The sequence below is a fragment of the Saprolegnia parasitica genome (genome assembly GCF_000151545.1).
Source record: "Saprolegnia parasitica CBS 223.65 unplaced genomic scaffold supercont2.48, whole genome shotgun sequence".
NCBI lineage: Eukaryota > Oomycota > Saprolegniomycetes > Saprolegniales > Saprolegniaceae > Saprolegnia > Saprolegnia parasitica.
Genome location: NW_012156442.1, coordinates 74,092 through 91,512, shown reverse-complemented (window position 1 = coordinate 91,512; position 17,421 = coordinate 74,092). Strand labels below are relative to the sequence as shown.

At 58.8% G+C, this 17,421-nt stretch overlaps 7 protein-coding genes across 7 annotated transcripts; 4 read left to right on the top strand and 3 right to left on the bottom strand.

The window, feature by feature from the left end:
• Positions 1–2,616: 2,616 nt before the first annotated feature.
• On the top strand, positions 2,617–4,177 carry SPRG_09730 (hypothetical protein; the record flags this gene model as incomplete). The annotated part of the gene is made up of 2 exons (XM_012348879.1): positions 2,617–3,841; positions 3,885–4,177. The coding sequence occupies 2 exons, from the start codon at positions 2,617–2,619 to the stop codon at positions 4,175–4,177; spliced, it is 1,518 nt and encodes a 505-aa protein (XP_012204269.1).
• A 568-nt stretch (positions 4,178–4,745) lies between these two features.
• On the top strand, positions 4,746–6,470 carry SPRG_09729 (hypothetical protein). Its single transcript, XM_012348878.1, has 6 exons — positions 4,746–4,974; positions 5,018–5,157; positions 5,225–5,551; positions 5,602–5,795; positions 5,863–5,993; positions 6,038–6,470. The coding sequence occupies exons 1-6, from the start codon at positions 4,768–4,770 to the stop codon at positions 6,467–6,469; spliced, it is 1,431 nt and encodes a 476-aa protein (XP_012204268.1). The 5' UTR covers positions 4,746–4,767; the 3' UTR covers position 6,470.
• Positions 6,471–7,221: 751 nt separating this feature from the next.
• On the top strand, positions 7,222–8,625 carry SPRG_09728 (hypothetical protein; the record flags this gene model as incomplete). Its single annotated transcript, XM_012348877.1, has 6 exons — positions 7,222–7,332; positions 7,393–7,982; positions 8,036–8,095; positions 8,159–8,230; positions 8,295–8,366; positions 8,427–8,625. 2 exons carry the CDS (start codon positions 7,222–7,224, stop codon positions 7,891–7,893), a joined length of 612 nt encoding a protein of 203 aa, XP_012204267.1. The 3' UTR covers positions 7,894–7,982; positions 8,036–8,095; positions 8,159–8,230; positions 8,295–8,366; positions 8,427–8,625.
• SPRG_09727 (hypothetical protein) lies at positions 8,594–11,927 on the bottom strand (the record flags this gene model as incomplete). Its single annotated transcript, XM_012348876.1, has 10 exons — positions 8,594–8,781; positions 8,846–9,780; positions 9,931–10,044; positions 10,104–10,479; positions 10,530–10,619; positions 10,678–10,731; positions 10,783–11,014; positions 11,065–11,131; positions 11,185–11,718; positions 11,757–11,927. 10 exons carry the CDS (start codon positions 11,925–11,927, stop codon positions 8,670–8,672), a joined length of 2,685 nt encoding a protein of 894 aa, XP_012204266.1. The 3' UTR covers positions 8,594–8,669.
• Positions 11,928–12,509: 582 nt separating this feature from the next.
• Positions 12,510–13,536, bottom strand: SPRG_09726 (hypothetical protein). Its single transcript, XM_012348875.1, has 2 exons — positions 13,106–13,536; positions 12,510–13,061 (listed from the first exon to the last, which is right to left on the bottom strand). The coding sequence occupies exons 1-2, from the start codon at positions 13,494–13,496 to the stop codon at positions 12,718–12,720; spliced, it is 735 nt and encodes a 244-aa protein (XP_012204265.1). The 5' UTR covers positions 13,497–13,536; the 3' UTR covers positions 12,510–12,717.
• A 605-nt stretch (positions 13,537–14,141) lies between these two features.
• Positions 14,142–14,748, top strand: SPRG_09725 (hypothetical protein; the record flags this gene model as incomplete). Its single annotated transcript, XM_012348874.1, has 1 exon — positions 14,142–14,748. The coding sequence occupies exon 1, from the start codon at positions 14,233–14,235 to the stop codon at positions 14,746–14,748; it is 516 nt and encodes a 171-aa protein (XP_012204264.1). The 5' UTR covers positions 14,142–14,232.
• A 134-nt stretch (positions 14,749–14,882) lies between these two features.
• On the bottom strand, positions 14,883–16,459 carry SPRG_09724 (hypothetical protein; the record flags this gene model as incomplete). Its single annotated transcript, XM_012348873.1, has 8 exons — positions 16,403–16,459; positions 16,317–16,358; positions 15,916–16,269; positions 15,692–15,849; positions 15,588–15,632; positions 15,239–15,535; positions 15,054–15,170; positions 14,883–14,991 (listed from the first exon to the last, which is right to left on the bottom strand). The coding sequence occupies exons 1-8, from the start codon at positions 16,430–16,432 to the stop codon at positions 14,883–14,885; spliced, it is 1,152 nt and encodes a 383-aa protein (XP_012204263.1). The 5' UTR covers positions 16,433–16,459.
• Positions 16,460–17,421: the final 962 nt, after the last annotated feature.

The window sequence follows — 17,421 nt, the reverse complement described above, 5'->3', positions numbered from 1 at the left end:
TGATCGCGGCCGCTTCGGGTAGTTGCGTCAGCCAATGTGGTGTGCGCCACGGGCCCGTTCGTTGTGTGGCTCGGGTCGACAACTCAAACGTACAAGCTGAGTGGTCCGAGCGCGTGTAAGCGTGTACGTGTGTTGACTGGGTCGGGGCGCTAACGTACAGAGTCTCCGAGACAAAAATGTAATCTAACCTGTTTCTGTGGCACGGGCTAGTGTACGAGATCGTGGTGGGGTTGTCCTGGCGGTACGCGTCCACCAGACGGAGTTCGCTGAGCCAGCGCAGGAGCTGTTTGACCCCCTGGAGGTTCTCCGGCCGTGGCTCGAACGAGTCGAGGGCGCCGGACAGAATGACGTTAAAGTCGCCGCCGACAATGTGATCTGCGTCGGGTTAAAGCGCTTGGGGAGCGCCGCGAAGAAGGCCGCGCGCTTGTCCGGTTCGGCTGGGGCGTAAATGTTGTGGAGATAGAGCACCTTGCCGTGGAAGCGCCCACGGGCCAAGACGTACCTGTTGTCGAGCTCCGGGGCATGTTCTGGTACTTGGATGAGGTTGGTGATCGGAGCGTGTGGGTGCACCATGGTGAGTACGAGTGCTCGTTGATGTTGGTCGCGCAGCGAGGCGGGCATTCGAACCACTCACCTTGATGTTGGACGAGCTGGCCCCACTTGTGGCTGGCCGTCGCGCTGACGTGCGGGTTGGGGAACTTGGTTTCCTGGATGAACGTGACGGCCGACTTAAGCGCGAACGAGCATAGAGTCTCGTGCAGCTTCGCGCCGGCGTTCACGCCGTTGACATCGAGTGACGTTACCTTCAGCGTCGTCGGGTGGAGGGGCTGCAGACCGTTGGGCTGCAGATTGGGTGCAATGGCGTCTCCCCTCCGAGACGCCACTGCAGCGGCCGCTTGGACCGCTTTAGTTCTGACGGGGCTCCGGCGCACCCATCGAGGCGGCAGCCAGAGCCGATCGCGCGGTCGCGGCCTCGAAATAGCGCTCGAGGGCACCGAGGTAGTACGGCGAGATCTGTCGGTCGGCGATGGCGGCCCGGAACTCGGGTAGTTGTACGAGCTTGGCCAACGACTCCTCGGCCCAGCCCTTGTCGGAGCGCGTCCGGAGCGACGGGGCGCCCGTCCACGCCGCAAAGCAGTCGTCGTTGAAGTACAGATCGGGGATGTAGGTGATGAGGAAGGGATCAAATGCGGCGACGTCCGCGAGCTCCATCCGGCGGGCGTCGTCGGGCACAAGAGCGTGCGTGACGGAGATCGAGTCCTTGTTGGCGGTAGGCGCCTCGTTGACCAACCGACTCAGGGCTGCGAGGCACAATGGGCTTGGATTTTGCTTGGAGATCTCGCGCCAGAGAATGTGGGCGTGAGTAGCCATGCGCGCGGCTTCGGGGCTCTGGTCGAGCATCGCGAGCGTAGCGTGTGGCTCGGCCATCATTTGCTCGATGATCGTCATCGGGGTCGGTGCTACTTGGACGCGCGTGGCGATTTCTTGCACGACCTGCTTTGTGGGGCGCTGGCCGAGCTTTTCCATATGCTTGGCGCTGCCGTGCTTGCGGTTGGGGCGCTTCTTGGTGGTGCCGTGTGTAATCTTGATCTGGCGGGGGATGGCGGCGCGTTCGTCTGCCATTTCATCGTCTTCCTCGGTCTCCTCTACCTCCTCGTCGTCGCGGAGGACGGTAAAAGCGTTGGCCGTGGGGATCGCGTCCAGTGTCGGCACGTAGAACATGTCGGGACGGTCTTGGATGAAGTACACCGGAGTACTTGGCTGGGCGGTCTTCGGTGGGAGCGTGCGTGGCTGGGCAGCGGGTGGCTGCGTGACGGGTGGAGTCCCGTTCGTGGCGGGCGGCGTCGAGGGGTTGAGACCAGCGGTGGCCTGTTGCGCTGTGGAAGTTGGGGGAAGGCCTGACGACTCCGCGGCCAAGGCGGGGTCGGCGACGATCTGGACTTCGGGGGTTGGCGTGGCAGCTGGCGGCTGCGTCGGGTTTGTTGAGCCTACAGGTGTTTCACCTAGGGTCGCGCGCAAGCGGCGTGCGTCCGCCTCGGCCCAGCGGCCGGCAACGGACGGTGGAACCGTCTTGTTAAGGTAAGCCAGTTTATGACGGAAGACGAGAGTTACCTCCTCACCTAGTTTCTCGTCCACGACCGTGACCTCGCGCAATGACGTGGTTTCTGTGAGGCGGAGGACGGCAGGGACTTCTTTGGTGCGGAAGACGATCCGGAACGCACCGCCGCGGAAGTCGTCCAGACGAGATGGGTTGTAGGCCGCCAGCAGCGCGTTCGTACGGAGCGCAAACCACTTGACGAGGGCCGTTTGGACATGGTGGTCGGGGACAGAGTCGAACGTGATGTAGTACTTGTCGTCGTACGGCGAGTATGACGGTACCGTGAGCTCGGGCATTTCGTTGGCCTCTTCTTGATCAAGGATGAACGAGCGACCCGCGATCTTGTCGCTCGTCTCCTTGTCCGCCGCTGCGATATAGATCGCAGTCGGCGAGACCTTGACAAGCGTGAGCGAGTGGCGAAGGGAGTGCCAGAACGGGCCGGTGTTGTACTTGCTGAAGCCAACCGCATCGCAGTTCACTGCTGCGATATCCGACTGGCCGAGCACAGTGGGCCAAGCATGGCCAAGACGAGAGCCACGACAAGGGCCACGACAAAGGCCACGACAAAGGCCGCGACGAAGCGCGCCTGTCAAGTCGCCGCCGCCGTGGTCGACCTGGAAGGCGCCGTCATTGCGATCGTCCAGTGCTTGGACCGCGCGAGCGATGTCACGGCCTTGCTACAGGCGCTGCCACACGCCTCGCTCGGCACGCCACTCACCGCGCTCCTCGCGCTCCTCAACGAGCCGGGGCCGTTGGCCCACACGTGGCCCGAGCTTCTTCTGGACGACGTCAACTTTCAGCACCCGGCATTCGTCGCGCTCATTCTGCAGGCGATGCCAGTGCTTCTCAGCGTCCGCGCCGCGCACCGCCACTTGTTTGGGTGCCTCCTGCAGCCCGACGACTCGACCATCGACGCGCCCGACGGGTTTCTCAACTTTGTCGCGCAGTACCCGCGCACGATGATGCATGTACACGCCGCGTGGCGGGACGCAATGGACTGCACCGTTTTCTGCAACGCGCTGCGTCGCTGCACGCGCCTCACGACGGTCCATGTGGTCGCGGATGCGCAGGCAGCGGCTGTGCTGGCTGCAATCACGACGCCAGCCCACCGCGTGACGCGTTTGTACATCACGGAGATGCCCGGAGGTATCATGGACGCAATCGACTGGGCGTCGCTTCTGCGGCCATGGCTCGCCAGTGGGCACGCTCGCCATGTGACCTTTTCGAACGTCCCGATCACCGACGTCCAAAGCCTCGCCGAAGCGCTTTTGAGAAGCTCGTCGCTGCACAGCCTCGGCGTGCACAACAATGACAAGCTGCTTCGCAGCCTTCTCTCTCAGGATATGTCCCTGCGTCAGTTGAACCAAGTGAGCGTCACGACCCAAGTGGCTGCGCTCCTGCCTCGTCTCTTGGGACGTTTGAGCCTCAGCACGCTCACGTCGCTCTCGCTCGAGTGCGACATGGATCACTCGGAGACGCTGGCGCTCCTCCCGTCCATGCCATCGCTGCGCCACCTCGCGCTCACTGGCGGTCATCTCGGTGAGCTCGACTGCATCTTGGCGTGGCCGCACCTCAAACGCCTCACGTGCAGTCGCGTTCACTTGACGCCGAGGACACTGGACGCGATTCTATGGTACCTGGGCCGCGTCGACGGCCTTGAACACTTGCTCTTGGATGTGGCCGACTTGGATGAAATGTACTTTGTCTACGTGGCGCAAAGACTGGGCCATTTGATGGAACGCGGTCTCCAGTCGGCGTCGTTTGGGAACGCCGACCTCCACGATAGCAGCGCCGCTTTGCTGGCACTGGCGCTGCGCCAACGACGCCACGGTGTCGTCGCCGTTGATGCTGGACGTCGGCGAGCACAGCTTGAGCATCGACGGCATCCGCATGGTACTGGAGGCCCTTGCAATCTGCAAATTCGTGTGCATCAAGATGGTGCCCATCGATGGCACCGAGCTCGCGCCGTTCCACGACGAGATCCAAGCGTTTGCCGCGGCCCACTGCATGATTTGCGACTTGACGTACCCGCCGTTCATGCTCTGTAGTCCCACCGACGTTGTATATGAGCAACGGTAGACGACGCCATGTACAGTACAGAGTTAGTTGTTTAGTGTAAAGTATACCTGAATCGTCACACGTCAACATGTTGCATTCTCTCATCTTGCCTCATTAGGCCAAAACAATCTGTCCCTTCTTGACGGCCAGATCGAGAGAGCACACGGCGTTTGGTTTGCCCAATTGGAGACCACGGCTCCGAATTGGATGCATCTTTTGACGAGTAATCGCTCGCATGTGATCGGTGGTCTTGCACTTGAGGCTTGTCGTTGGGTTTCCTAGCACGTCGTCGGGCTCGGCGCCCTCGTCAACAGCGCAGGCGGGGATCCATAGCGATCCATTATCAGCGTCTCGCTGCCCGTCGGCAAGGCCGCCGTCGCGTGGAAGGTCGTCATCATCAGCGGCGCCGCATACTTGTACAGCGACTCGCTCATGTGGCCGGGCACACGCCCTTCTTTATGTGTCCATCTCCTTGGTCGGACCGCCGATTCGTGGCAAGAGCTCGACGTTGTGCCTGAAAGATGTCGGCCAATGGCATCGCTGCGAATGTTGGCCTTTTGGCCAATCAAAAGAGGCCCTTTCAATCTGACGCCATTTCGCCGCCGACGACGATGGGCCTCGCGAGGCTCCATGACGACTTCTTGGCGCAGATCTGCGCTGCGTGCACCGTGGCCGACCTTGGCGCGCTTGTCGCCGTGAGCAAAAGCTTCGAGCGACTCTTCCGCCCGTACTTTATCGACGCGTGCAAGCGCTACTGCTTCCTCGACTACCTCACGCCATCGATCGCCGCGTACCGCATGGCCTCGCCCGTGCCTCGCGTACGAAGATGACGCAGCAGCATCTACTGACGCGATGAACTAGACGTGGCCAGCGCTCTACAAGGCGTTCACGTCGTCGCGCCACATGTCGTGGTCTGCATGCGCGTCCGAGGTCAGCAGTGGCCTGCGCAAGCTCAAGGTCGACCCGACCGAGTACGCAGTCGACGGCGCCTACCTGCTTCGGTAATCCACTTATCCGTCCATCCACCTCTCCATCAACATCACAGTGACGCCATGGACATCCTATTAGGTGTGGCGGTCATTACCTCTTTAGCCTCTGGCAGATACCACTCGCATCGATTCACATCACTTCCTCAAACGACGACGACCCGCGCTTTGGAACCCTCGACATGGCCACGTGGGAGAAGGTCCGCCCAGTTGGCGCCGGCCCGTGCCCACGACGCAACCACTCGATCACGGCGCTGCCACCGCTTTTTGTCGCACGCTCGATTGTCTGTGGCGACGACAACGAGTTTGCCAACCAGCACTGGCGCCGCCTCATCGTCTTTGGTGGCCAAGCCGAGACGTATCCGTTTCAGGCATTTAACGATCTCTACCTCTGCTGCCAGACCCGCGAGTAGGCTCTACTAGTCTCCACGATCCAGAAAAGAACAAGTTGTCATCTAGTCGGGCGACCGGGAAGACCAAGGCGTACTGGGTCGAGCCCGAGACGACGGGTGTCCCGCCCTCGCCGCGCTCGAGCCATGTGGCCACGGTGCTCGACCCAATGACCGTGCTCTTCTCGGGCGGCAGCAGCGGCACGACTGCGATTCCGAATTTGGAAATTTTTCTGTTGCATCAAATCGCACACGACTACGGCGGTACTTTTAACCTTTCCTCTTTCATCTCAATCTGAATCTGAACCTGAACCTGACATCGTGCAACTAGACATGGGGCTGGGTGCGTTTCGGTGGTCGCAGCCCACGGCCGAGATGGTATCACCCATGGGACGCACGCTTCACGCGGTCTTGCAGCCCAACCGCGCCAAGCGCGAGCTCATAATCTTTGGCGGCAAGCAGGTTCGAAGCGGATACCAACGAAACACCCGTCATAGACCAAGTAGATCCGCGAGTCCAACGGCTTGTTCGACTGCCACTGCCTCACGTTTCTGGATGCGAACCTGACCGAGATGGCGTGGTCGAAGCCCACCCTCTGCGGTCCGCGACCGTCGGACCGCCGCGGGCACAGCACGACGCTGATCGGGCAGCGGCATTTGCTCGTCTTTGGCGGTCAAGACAGCGCGACGCACGAGCTCGAGAATACAACGTACGAGTTGGACGCGATGCAGCTGCGCTGGTCGACGCCGACGATCCGTGGGCGTCCGCCAAGCCCGCGCCGTGGGCACAAGATGCAGTTTTTTGGCTCGCGCATGGTTGTGCAGAGCGGGTTCACGTGGAACGAGTGCCATAGCGTGGCCAACACCAAGCTGCCCGAGACAGACGCCCACGTTCTCTCCTTTCTGCCAGTCGTAGAGAGTACGAGCTCGTTAACCTAAGCGCATCATTGCGAGAGGGTTCTATCGATTGCTTCTTTCATACAAGTAAATGTATGCAAGCAATGCTCAAGTCGGCATGAGACTGCCTCTGTCGATGGGGTTTGTCGAAGACGTCAATAAATTGCGTAGCTCGCCTGGAAGGATTTTACAAAGCTCGTCGGCGTCGGCCTCGCAAGCGTCCCTGGACGATGACAGAAGAGCACGATGCAATACCGCCTGCGCCGCCACGACCCGGTGAGCGAATAAGAAGAAGGAGATGGATAGTCTCGACGCATGCAATGTCTTTGTCATGACAAAGCTACCGCGCAGCACATTGATACTGAGAGAGTATGCGACCAAGATCATCGACCAACGCTTATTGCGCATTGCCAGAGAGCTCTGCCCATTGAGCGTAGCTTCTGGCTTTGCTTTTTCATACGAGCACGCATGCGATGGTCCATGGCTCGTCCATGGACAGCGCAAGACCGAGGCGGAGCGGCCATACAGAAGTAGGGCCTCGCCGTCGGCGCCTGGGAGGGACGAGGATCTGCTTGGTCCAGGCCATCGAGCCGCCCTGCTTCTACTGCGTCTTGCCCTACATACCGGCACGACGCCTCTGCGTAGTCACCCAAGTTGGCGGCTAGTGGCGCCACGTTGAGGTTGCTCGGACCAAGATTTGCATCCGGATGACTGGCGCTTCGTATCCGGATGACAGTCCAATGCACGGATGAGCTCATTTTCAAAGTCGCCTCCGCATCCGCAGCATTAGCAGCATGGCTTCGTCGCTTCGCCACAAGGTTCTCTTCGTCCTCGGCGGCCCGGGCGCCGGGAAGGGCACGCAATGCGCCAAGATCGTGGCCCAGTACGGCTTTGTGCATCTCTCGGTAGGCGAACATGCTGCATGCGAGGCGAAAGGTAGCGTGCCATCTTCCATGGCGATGTAGGCTGGCGACTTGCTCCGCGAAGAGCGCGCGTCGGGCAGCGAGAACGGCGACATGATCGACCGCATGATCCGCGAAGGCGCGATCGTGCCCGTCAAGGTGACGCTCGACTTGATCCGCAAGGCGATGCTGGCGAGCGGCCGCGACCTCTTCCTCATTGACGGCTTTCCGCGCAACTTTGACAACCTCACGGGCTGGAACGACGAGATGACGGACGTCGACGTCGCGGGCGTCCTCTTCTACGACTGCCCCGAAGACGAGATGGAGCGCCGTCTCCTCGAGCGCGGCAAGACAAGCGGCCGCACCGACGACAACATGGACGCGATCCGCAAGCGCTTTGCGACATACACGGAGTCGACGATGCCGATCATCAACCACTTTGCGGCGCAGAACAAGGTGTTCCACATCCTCGCGACCTCGACGCCGGACGCGGTCTTTGAAGAGACGAAGAAGGCGATCGAGCCGATCGTGTCGCAGCACCTCGTCGCTACGACGCAGGTATAAGCAGGCCAATATACGACACATCCGACCACCGTGTCCTTCCTTAGCGTCTTCTCAACGCTGTGTTTCAAAACGACTTTGCGACCTACCGAGTACCTACTGCATCTAATCGACTTCAAAAGTTGCTGGCTCATGGCCCGACTAGGCGCTCTGCGACGACAATATCTCGGCCATCGAGCCGCAGTCCATGGGCCACGTCGTCGAGGTATGTGCTTCATCGACTCGGTTCCAGTAACAGATGCACATGCTCGATCGATCGGGATGGCAGGGCATGCAATTCCACGAATTTTACTTCAAGAACCAAGGCCGCGGCGGCCTCGGTGTGGCGAGTGTCTGCCAGGTACGACTCTTTTAGTTAGTTAGTCGATGCCTCCCATGCAAATCGACTAACGTGGACCGACTAGGCGAATGTTGTCGATGCGCATGTCAAGCTCCTTGGCGACACAGCGATCGTGTCGTTTGCCAACGTCATCCAGGTACCCCTAACCTCGCAGCGTCGTCTTTTCGTGGATGATGGACAACTTGTCATTACTTAGTCGGCGTCCGAGCCGTCGGTGGTGTACATGGAGACGCGCGTGTGGCACCGCGATGCGACCACGGGTGCGTGGAAGAACGTCCACTTCCACCGGTCCGCCAAGTAACACTCCACCGGTCTTCCAAGCCACACCTCGCACAAAACGCTGGAGCACGAGACAATATTGTCGTTTGTGACAAAATGTATATACACATTGCAGCATCGCGTAGTTAATAAGTAGAGGGACACGACAAGAGAGGGAGCCCTACTTGGGAATGACGTGGCGCGTGTCGCGCTCGTTGTCCGAGAGCACCATGGCGGTCGTATGGCGCAAGTTGGCTTCGTCCACGTACTGGTTGAACGTCGTCGCGTTCTCGCTATCCAAAAAAAGTATCAACTTTTCAAGTTCCAAAGTATCCAGTTGCGAAATAGTATCCATACCGGAAGACGCCGTTGTTGCGGGTCGATGACGCAACGCCTTGGTCGAGCACGTCGAGCCAGATCGGCTGCTGGCCCGCAAACGGGTTTGAGAGACCTTTCGAGATCGCAAACACTTGGCTCATCTTTTGCTGGAACCGGAGCTTGTACTGCTTGGGCGGCATGGCCGAGATGCCGTCCGGGTCCTTCCGCTTGGCGTACCGCTTGTAGAAGCGCTCAAACTTTTTTTCGAACGTCCATTGCTGGAGGAAATCAATGATGCCAAACTGGTACAAGGCCGGGCCGTTGACACTGGTCGCCATCTGGGTCGCAAACGCCGAGGCCGACTGGATGCCGTTGCCGTGTGCGCCGCCAACGATGCCCGGCTCGACGTAGTACTCGCAGCTCTGGACGCCCATGAGGAGGCTGTAATCCATGATGCCTTGGTCGTAGAGAAAGTCCGAGTCGAAGCAGATCTGGTCGTAGAGCTGCTCGGCCGAGCGCGGATCGATCCGGACCTTGGTCATCAAGTCGTTGTCCTTCAAGACAATGTTGGGCTCGTGGTAGTTGAGGCCGTCGCCGCACTCTTGCGATTTCGTGCTCCCAAACGTGTAGCGCGCGTTGCAGTAGCGGCACGTGACCTTGCCGCCGACTTTGGGCATCGTCGCGTTGCGGTCTTCCCAGCTGCCCTTGATGTCGTAGCGGTGGTGGATCACTTGCGTGTTCGCAAAGAGGTTGCCCATCACGACAAAGTAGTACATCTTGCCGTACAAGAGCACGGCGTGGCAGCCGTAAAACTTGGTCAAGAGCGAGTGCGGGTGCGACATGAGGTACGTCGCGTACTTGGGCGCCATGCGCCGCAGCAAGTCGCACTCTTCCCGCGACATGGTCTTGACGATAAAGCTCTCATCGGACGTGTAAAACATAAAGGCACCGCTTCGACCCTCGCTAAACCGTTCCTATTGGCATCCAAACATGAGATTCGAATTCATTTTGTCTCAAAAATGCAAGAAGGGAGAGGTGGAGGCCCACTCCTCGAACGAGGAGCTGGAAGCCGACCCCTCGGGCCCTCGACGAGACTCGAGAATGGGATATTGGATACGACATACCTTGGTTGTCGCCGAGAAAAGGCTCGTGTACTCGTGATCGCCGATGCCAAAAGTCTCGCGGATCGCACGGAACGTCGTTGGCGCGTACGACCAAAACTTGATGGCTTTGTTGTGCTAATAACCCCAGCATCAGGATGGGATGCATACAAACGAGAGAGGAGGATGGGGACGACCTTGTCGTCGGACGAGCCGTCGTTGAGCAGAAACATCTCGGACGTATTCGAGCCGTTCCCGACTTCATGCACCGACTGCTTGATGCCCGACGTGGTGTAGTAGAGAATCTCGGAGCGCAAGGCGAGGTTGACTTGGGGACTCAAGTCGACGTCAACGTCGTGGTTGCGGCCCTTGCCGCGGGTCTTCTGGACGTTGTTGACGGCGAACCAAATGATGTACTCGAGGTAGCCCTTGGACGCGATGAGAAACATGAAGAATTGCTTGAGGACCATGGGCGCCAAGTCGTCTTGATGCGTCGCCGAGTTGGTCACAAAGTATGTCGACATGTAGAGGAAGAGAAGGAAGAGCCAGTAAAACACCAGCGCCCCCGTAAACCTACACCGTTCCATAAGACAATGTGTCCATCATTTTTTCAAAAAACCGACAGAGAAATGTAGTTGAGAACGCGGAGACGGAGGTTGTACGTCTTGGGCACACCGCCAGAGTAGAGCCGGCGCCACGCAATCAAGAGCACACTACAGGCCGTCCTCAGAGATAGTACATCATCATCACAAGAGACGACGACCGACGTACACGAGCGACACGATCAGGACAAAGATCACAAAGCCATACAGCAAGATCCACGGCCTAACACGAGAGAAGTTGAGCGACTTAGAAGATTGATACAAAAAAACGGACCAGGTCTGGATCCGAAAGAATTTGGCTCCGACGTCTTCGTCCTTGCCCACCGTGGCCAACTTGTTGTTGCTCTTGATGGGCTCATCGAGGTTGCGCGACGACGCGAGGCAGAAACCAATGAGGTACTTGGCCGGCGCGGAGGTGTTGACGGCGCGACCGTCGACCTGGAAGAAGCCGCCGGCTTCGAGGCCGTCGTACTCTGCTGCAAACGTCACCACGCCCATGACCAGACCTAGCATTCAAAAGCTTGGCTTTGCATCCTGTATGTAAAGAGGAGCGTACTGGCGGTCCAGACAAAGGCGTGGTAAAACTTCATCGAGCGCTTGTAGCTCTTGAACGGGTCGTTGAGCTATCAGAAAAAAAATAAGAAAAGGCGCGTCTGAGATGCCAGACAAGACGTACCGACGAGAGAAGGTCGATGGCCATGACGAGGCCCCAAGCTTCGGACGAGAAGAAGAAGAACTCGGTCAGGCCCGCGAGGTTCTTGCATGCTTTGGTCGAGTTGAAGTCGCTGTTCGGAATCGGCTTCGGGTCGTAGTCGACATAGACGTTGAGTAGGAGGCAGATCGCGAGGAAGATGCTAAGGCAACTGCGCATGTGGACGATCGGGTTCGGGTGTTGATGCCACTCGCGCTTCTGCGAGTACGTCACGACGACCGCGAGGCCACAGACGATCGTGTTGACCGAGCCGGCAATGAGGCCCGCCCAGCGGTAGTTGTAAAAGGCCAGCGTCAAGCCCAAGCATGCCATCGTCCAGCAGATGCCCATGACCTGGCTCTTCTTGTTCTCCATCCAGTGGATCTTGGCGTTGGTTTGCCCGGTCATGCGCCCGCGGAACTGCTTCTGGAACTCCTTGTCGATCACATGGATGTGCGTACCGGCCATCGTGTTGTTGGACGGCGGCTGGTCGCGCGACGCCGGCGGCGCCATGTACTGCTGCGGTTGGCTTGGCCCTGCGCGTAGTACGAGGTCACGTCGCGCAGGCTCGGCGTGAGCTCCTGCATGTGCATGTAGTGGTCCGGCATGCCATACGGGCTCGTGTTGTCTTCCATGACCGGTAGCCCATCGGGCGCCGCAGTCGCCGAGCTCGACGACATCGTCGTCGGGTTCCGCCCAGGCCCGCGCTTGCTTCGCCGGGACGCCATCGTCGGTAAACTGGCCTTTGGGGCAGATGGGCGCAAGCTGAATTTCCCGCGACTTACAGCCGGCCGCGGGCCCCTACGTTTATATGCATTAAAGCATTGAAAACGCTTGCGGCCAGACTCGGGACGGTGTAAAAAAATATTTCCTTTCTATTGGCGTCGCACTGTAATAAAATGGAAACGCGCAAATCTGTCCTCGCCGACCAATCAGCGACGACCAGAAGCGTGACACACGCGCGTGTTTCGGTACTACCTTAGCGAATTCGGACGGCGCCCGCGATGCTACATGTGGCACATGCTGAAACAAAGCACAAAAGCCAACTGATCGTCTCGTCGTCAAAAGTCCAACGCAACCAGCCATGCAGTCGCTGGAGCGGTCGCGCGTCGATAGTACCGGCACGAGTATACCCGCTGCAAGCTCTTTGCCATGATGCTCGATACTAGTAAGCCAGCGCGAGAACGGTACCAGAGGCTGCGCTGGGTGGTACAGTAGTAAGTTGACGGGTGAATTCAGCGGTGCTACTGTACCATATATTTGGCACAATTTTGGCGACCGACGGATCAACATCGTCAAGCGTAGGTAATAACCAAGGTCATTGATGGATGAGGTACCACGGACTGGACCGTTGACAGGTAATACAATTTGAGCAATGGCAGGTGTACCTACCCCGGTACGCTCGCGCGTTGTCTTTGGCAGAGTTTATATGCCGCAAATGACACTAAATTCGGCATCCACATGCCGCCTGCACAGAATCTGTGCATGCTCGATCTGATCGAGCCAAGTTCAACGCGATTACATAACGAGGCCGCCATCGACGCGAAGACACTGGCCCGTGATGTAGCTCGCGCGGTCGCTCAAGAGGAAGGCGACAAGCTGCGCGACGTCGTCGGGCGTGCCGAGCCGCCGCAGCGACGTGAGCGCAATCGTCGCTGCCCGGGCCTCCTCGGTCATGTGCTCTTGGGTCATATCGGTTGCGATGAAGCCCGGCTCGACGAGGTTGACGCGAATGTTCTTGGGCCCGAGCTCCTTGGCGAGCGTCGTTGTGACGCCGAGAAGACCGGCCTTGGAGGCAGCGTACGCGGCTTGCCCGACGTTGCCCTTGGAGCCGACGACGCTGCCGAGTGTGACAATGCTGCCTACCCGCCAATCTCAGCCGAACGATGTGACGTGGTGGACAGACCCGTGCGCTGCTTCAGCATGCCCTTGGCGACGGCCTTGGTCATGAAGAGCGGGCCGAGAAGGTTGGTCGCGACAAGCGACTGTGCTTGGTCTTCGCGTAGCCGCAGAAGAAGGCTGTTGTGCGTGATACCTGCTGCATTGACGAGGCCCGTGACGGGCACGCCGCCGCTCATCGCGTGCAACGCCTCGAGCGCGGCTTCGGCGCTGCCCGGTGCGCTGGCTTCGTACGCGACGCCCAGTACGTCCGGTGCGATCGACGCCGCCGCCTCCGCCGCGCGGTCTGCGCAGCGCGACGTGATGGCGACATGCCACCCGTCGTGGTGCAGCTGCTGGGCGATCGCGCGACCTATGCCCCGGCTCCCGCCGGTCACGAGCGCCAGACGTCGGGCCATCGGTCTTGTCAAGCGGATGGGTGCGCGCAAGTGCGATACGCACTTAACCGATTGGGTGGTACTTGCAGCGTGGGCATCCGATAAAGTGCGGTCTGGGACATGGGCGGGGGCAGCTGGTGCGCGAAACTGCATGCGCTCGCATACAAATCTGCCTAGATCTGAACACACCAGCTGGTATATTAATAATATTTCGCGCGGCGTGCGACAGCATTACGGCGCGCCGGATAATTTAATATGGTCCCGCAGAAAATATGCCATCTCGTCCCAGAGCTGGAAGCCCCGACCGGTTTCGTCCGCACACAGGTCTACTCTTAAAATGCGTATTTTTACTGTATCTTTAATTGTGCATTATATATTTTATCCATTGTATTGTATTCAATACAAAACATATCATTAAATGACAGAAATAATATCGATATATGCAATTCAAAGGCTGGCCTATCTGGTGGGCGGTGTTTGCAGAGCGCCGGCGGCTAGCGATGGTAATGCATATTGCGCATACAATGGTCCAGTAAAAAGACTGCATCATCTCAGGTAGAGAGTATACTTGCTATTTGTATACCTGGGAGAGGATTAATATGCATTCTCGTCGCGGACCTATCTGGCGGAGCTTTTTTCAGACGTTGGCTTGGCACCTGTGAAACTCGACTTCAACGCTTTCTCCACACCCCAAGTCGCATCTTCCAGCGTCTACCTCGCGTCGCGCTCCATCTACCTATCTCGCCCTCGCTCCATCATGCCCTACGAGAGCTTTGCCGGCGGCGCTGCGAAGCGCGTCTTCGCCATCCTGAATGTGACCCTCGACGTCGACCAAGATGCGTATGTGTACGAGGTGCAGATCTCGATGCCTGTGTACCTCCCCGAGAGCGACGTCAAGTACCATGTCTACTCGGTGCTGCGCCGCTTCAACGACTTCAAGCGGCTCTACGAAGGTGTCGGCGACGTCGACGGGCTCAAGCTGCCCGAGTACGGTCTCTGGAGCGTCCTCCGCGCCGACGACGCTGCGTTCCTCGCGCAGCGCAAGCTCGGGCTCGAGACGATGCTCAAGACGATCGAAGAGAACGCGACCGCGAGCCGATCCGGTGCGTTTGCCGAGTTTCTCGCGTCGCCGCAAATGAAGCTCAACGGCGACGTGTCCTTCCAGCAGCTGACGACGACCGAGGACGCGACCAAGAGCCGCGCCAACTCGGCCGACCGGTCCTCGAACGCGACGCTTGTCGCCGACGACGAAGCCACGTCGAGTGACCCGTAGGCACCATCTTCCTCTCTTCCTCCTCTTCCTCCTCTTCCTCCTCTTCCTCCTCCTCTACCTGACCATGCTGCTAATTTATAACGACGACGACGACTCCACATCCGAGATGCATCAATCAACCATGTTCATCGACCTCACTCGGACGAGGGAGCATTCACAGACCACACGGGCGCGTTAAGCCCGAGCGTTTGCCATGGCTGGTCGTACAGCGCTCGGATCCGCGCTTCGATGCGCTTCTTTGTCCTACACGCCGCCGGTTCCATCATCATCATCATGACCTGTCTCGTCGACGAGGCAAAACGTACGCGTCGGTAAGCTGGCGAGGCAGCACCGAATGCGCGCGGCCAGTCCCGTCCGTGGCTTGCAGAAGGCCCTCGGCCACAAAGCGCCAGTTGGCACACGGCATGCCCTTGTACATGGTCCTACATGTCCATGAGGATGCCGAGATGGCAAGGAGGCGGATATGTGTGCATGCAGCTGGCAGCAGTACCAAGACGACGACGAGAAATGCTGCTCGTTGCCTTGGAGTGCCATCGCGTTGCGGGTCAGGAGCGACTCGAGCATCTTGTCGAGGAAGACATTTGACTGCCGCGCGAGGTACCCGAGATGCGACGTCGTCGTCGGCGTCGGCTGGAGCCCATGCTGCCGGCAGCGGTCGGTCACAATCTCACAGAGCGGCCGCGGCAGTGCGGGCAAGGCCGTCAGCGTTGGCTCGACCGCCGTCTCCGTGTCCGAGTCGCTGTCCAGATCCAAATCCAGTTGAATCGTGCTGGCGTCTTGCTCGAATCTATAGAGGAAATCAATCGTAAGACCAAGGTTCCATGCAAGGCGAGACGAACTCGGTCGAAAGCACGTTCTTGGGGTTGACGGGCCACACAAACGTGCTATGGGCCATAGAAAACCGCATGAGACGGCGAGAAATGGCAGACACGGTCGAGTGTACGAAGCGAGCTCGTCGTTTTCTTTGAGCGGCGCGCGCGTCGGTGGGCCGGACGGCGGCACGCCATAGTGAATGTGATGGAGCTCGGGCGCAGACACGTGGGACGCGAGGCAGCGCGCAATGCCCCATGCTCGCTCGACGTCGGTTTGACGGTCGGCCAACTAGTTAGTAGAAAAGTAGTAGAATAGTTGGTAGAGATAGAGAGGATGGAGAGGATGGTACAGTACCGCCTTTTGCGGCGGCACATTGTCGTCCAAGAGAAAGTCGTCCTGCGTCGCGTTGAGATCGACCGGCAGCGCGGCCTCGAGATGGTCGATCGTTGCAGCAGGCAGGGCCTCGACCTCGAGGACGGTGGCATCAGGGTCGTTGACCTCCATCACAGTGGCGTCAGGGTCGTTGACCTCGAGCTGCGTCGCGTCAGGATCCAGCGTCGCGTCATGCTCTACGTCCGACTGTGTGGCGTCGACGTCCCAGAGCGTGGACGCTCCTTCAGCGCTCGAGAGCTCGTCGTCTTCATCGTCGTCCGACTGGTTGATATCGTCGGCCGGCGGAATGCACTCGTCGTCGGACGCGTCGCTGGCCTAGATGCTGGCATGGGCCATGGAAAACGCATGTGGCTGCAACGTACTGCGTCATGCGCGCGCTTGGATGGACGCGCGCCGTCGTTCGACTACGTCCATGCGTGAGCTCCGTGGCGTCGCTCGCGATGCGTACGTCCAGCAGCCGCTTCCGTGTCCGGCCCATGCGTGCTCGTGCTTCCTTGGTCGGGAATACGTTCGATGCGATGATGCCATTGGCTGTTATCAAGCGCTGAATTCGGAAAGGAGCCAATCAGACGCCACAATAGGATTGCGGCTCTGTCGAGATAAAACGCGATGGCATCCCGCGACTCACACGTCGTGCATATTACAATACTAGTACTAGTACTGTAGTAGCGGCGCTATGTCGAGCCTCGCACTACAAGACCATCCAACCTCGTGCTCGTACCCGTATGCGGCTCTGGCATTGCGACAAGCTTAGCGAAGAGGACGAGCGATGGTCCGCGTCAAGAGCTTCCTGTCGTGTTTGCTCAGATTTGCATATCAAGAACAAGCGAAATCAAGTGCATATCAAGCATCTTCAAGAGTCTGGTTGCAGCTCGTAGTTAAAAGTTAAAACTAGCTTAGCTCGGGCTAACCAACCTAATCCAGTTCTACATTTGCCATCGAGCTCGCAACCACGTCGGGCACGACACTTGCCGTCATTGCGCTGCTGGTGACAACACGTGGAAATGCGAGAACACGTTGGAGAAAATGTGTTCGGCCTTGTTTGGTTTTGCAGGTCACAGACCATTTTCGTACACTCCCACTACTGGGTGTCACTTAACGTTGGACCCGACCGACAAGCGGCTGGAGGGTCGACGCTGCCTGCGTGACGACTACTCGTGTGGCTGTCCACGATGACGATCACCACACCGCTGCTAGTCGTCTACGGCAGTGATGCCACTGTGTGTGTGTGGACATGTTTTGTAGAGCTGGGAGCGGTGCTGATTGTGTTGTTCAATGGAAAGTGAGTGAAGTTAAGTCGATCTTGACCTTTCGATTTGTCTACAGCACTTGCGCTAGAGATAAGCAAGCCAACTACACCGCTACCAGCATGACTAGGCTTGGACCGACGTCAGCTGCCAACGGCTGACACGCTTCGTCTCCATCGCACTTCTTCCATCCCTGGGCACGTAAACTTTAACAAAATGT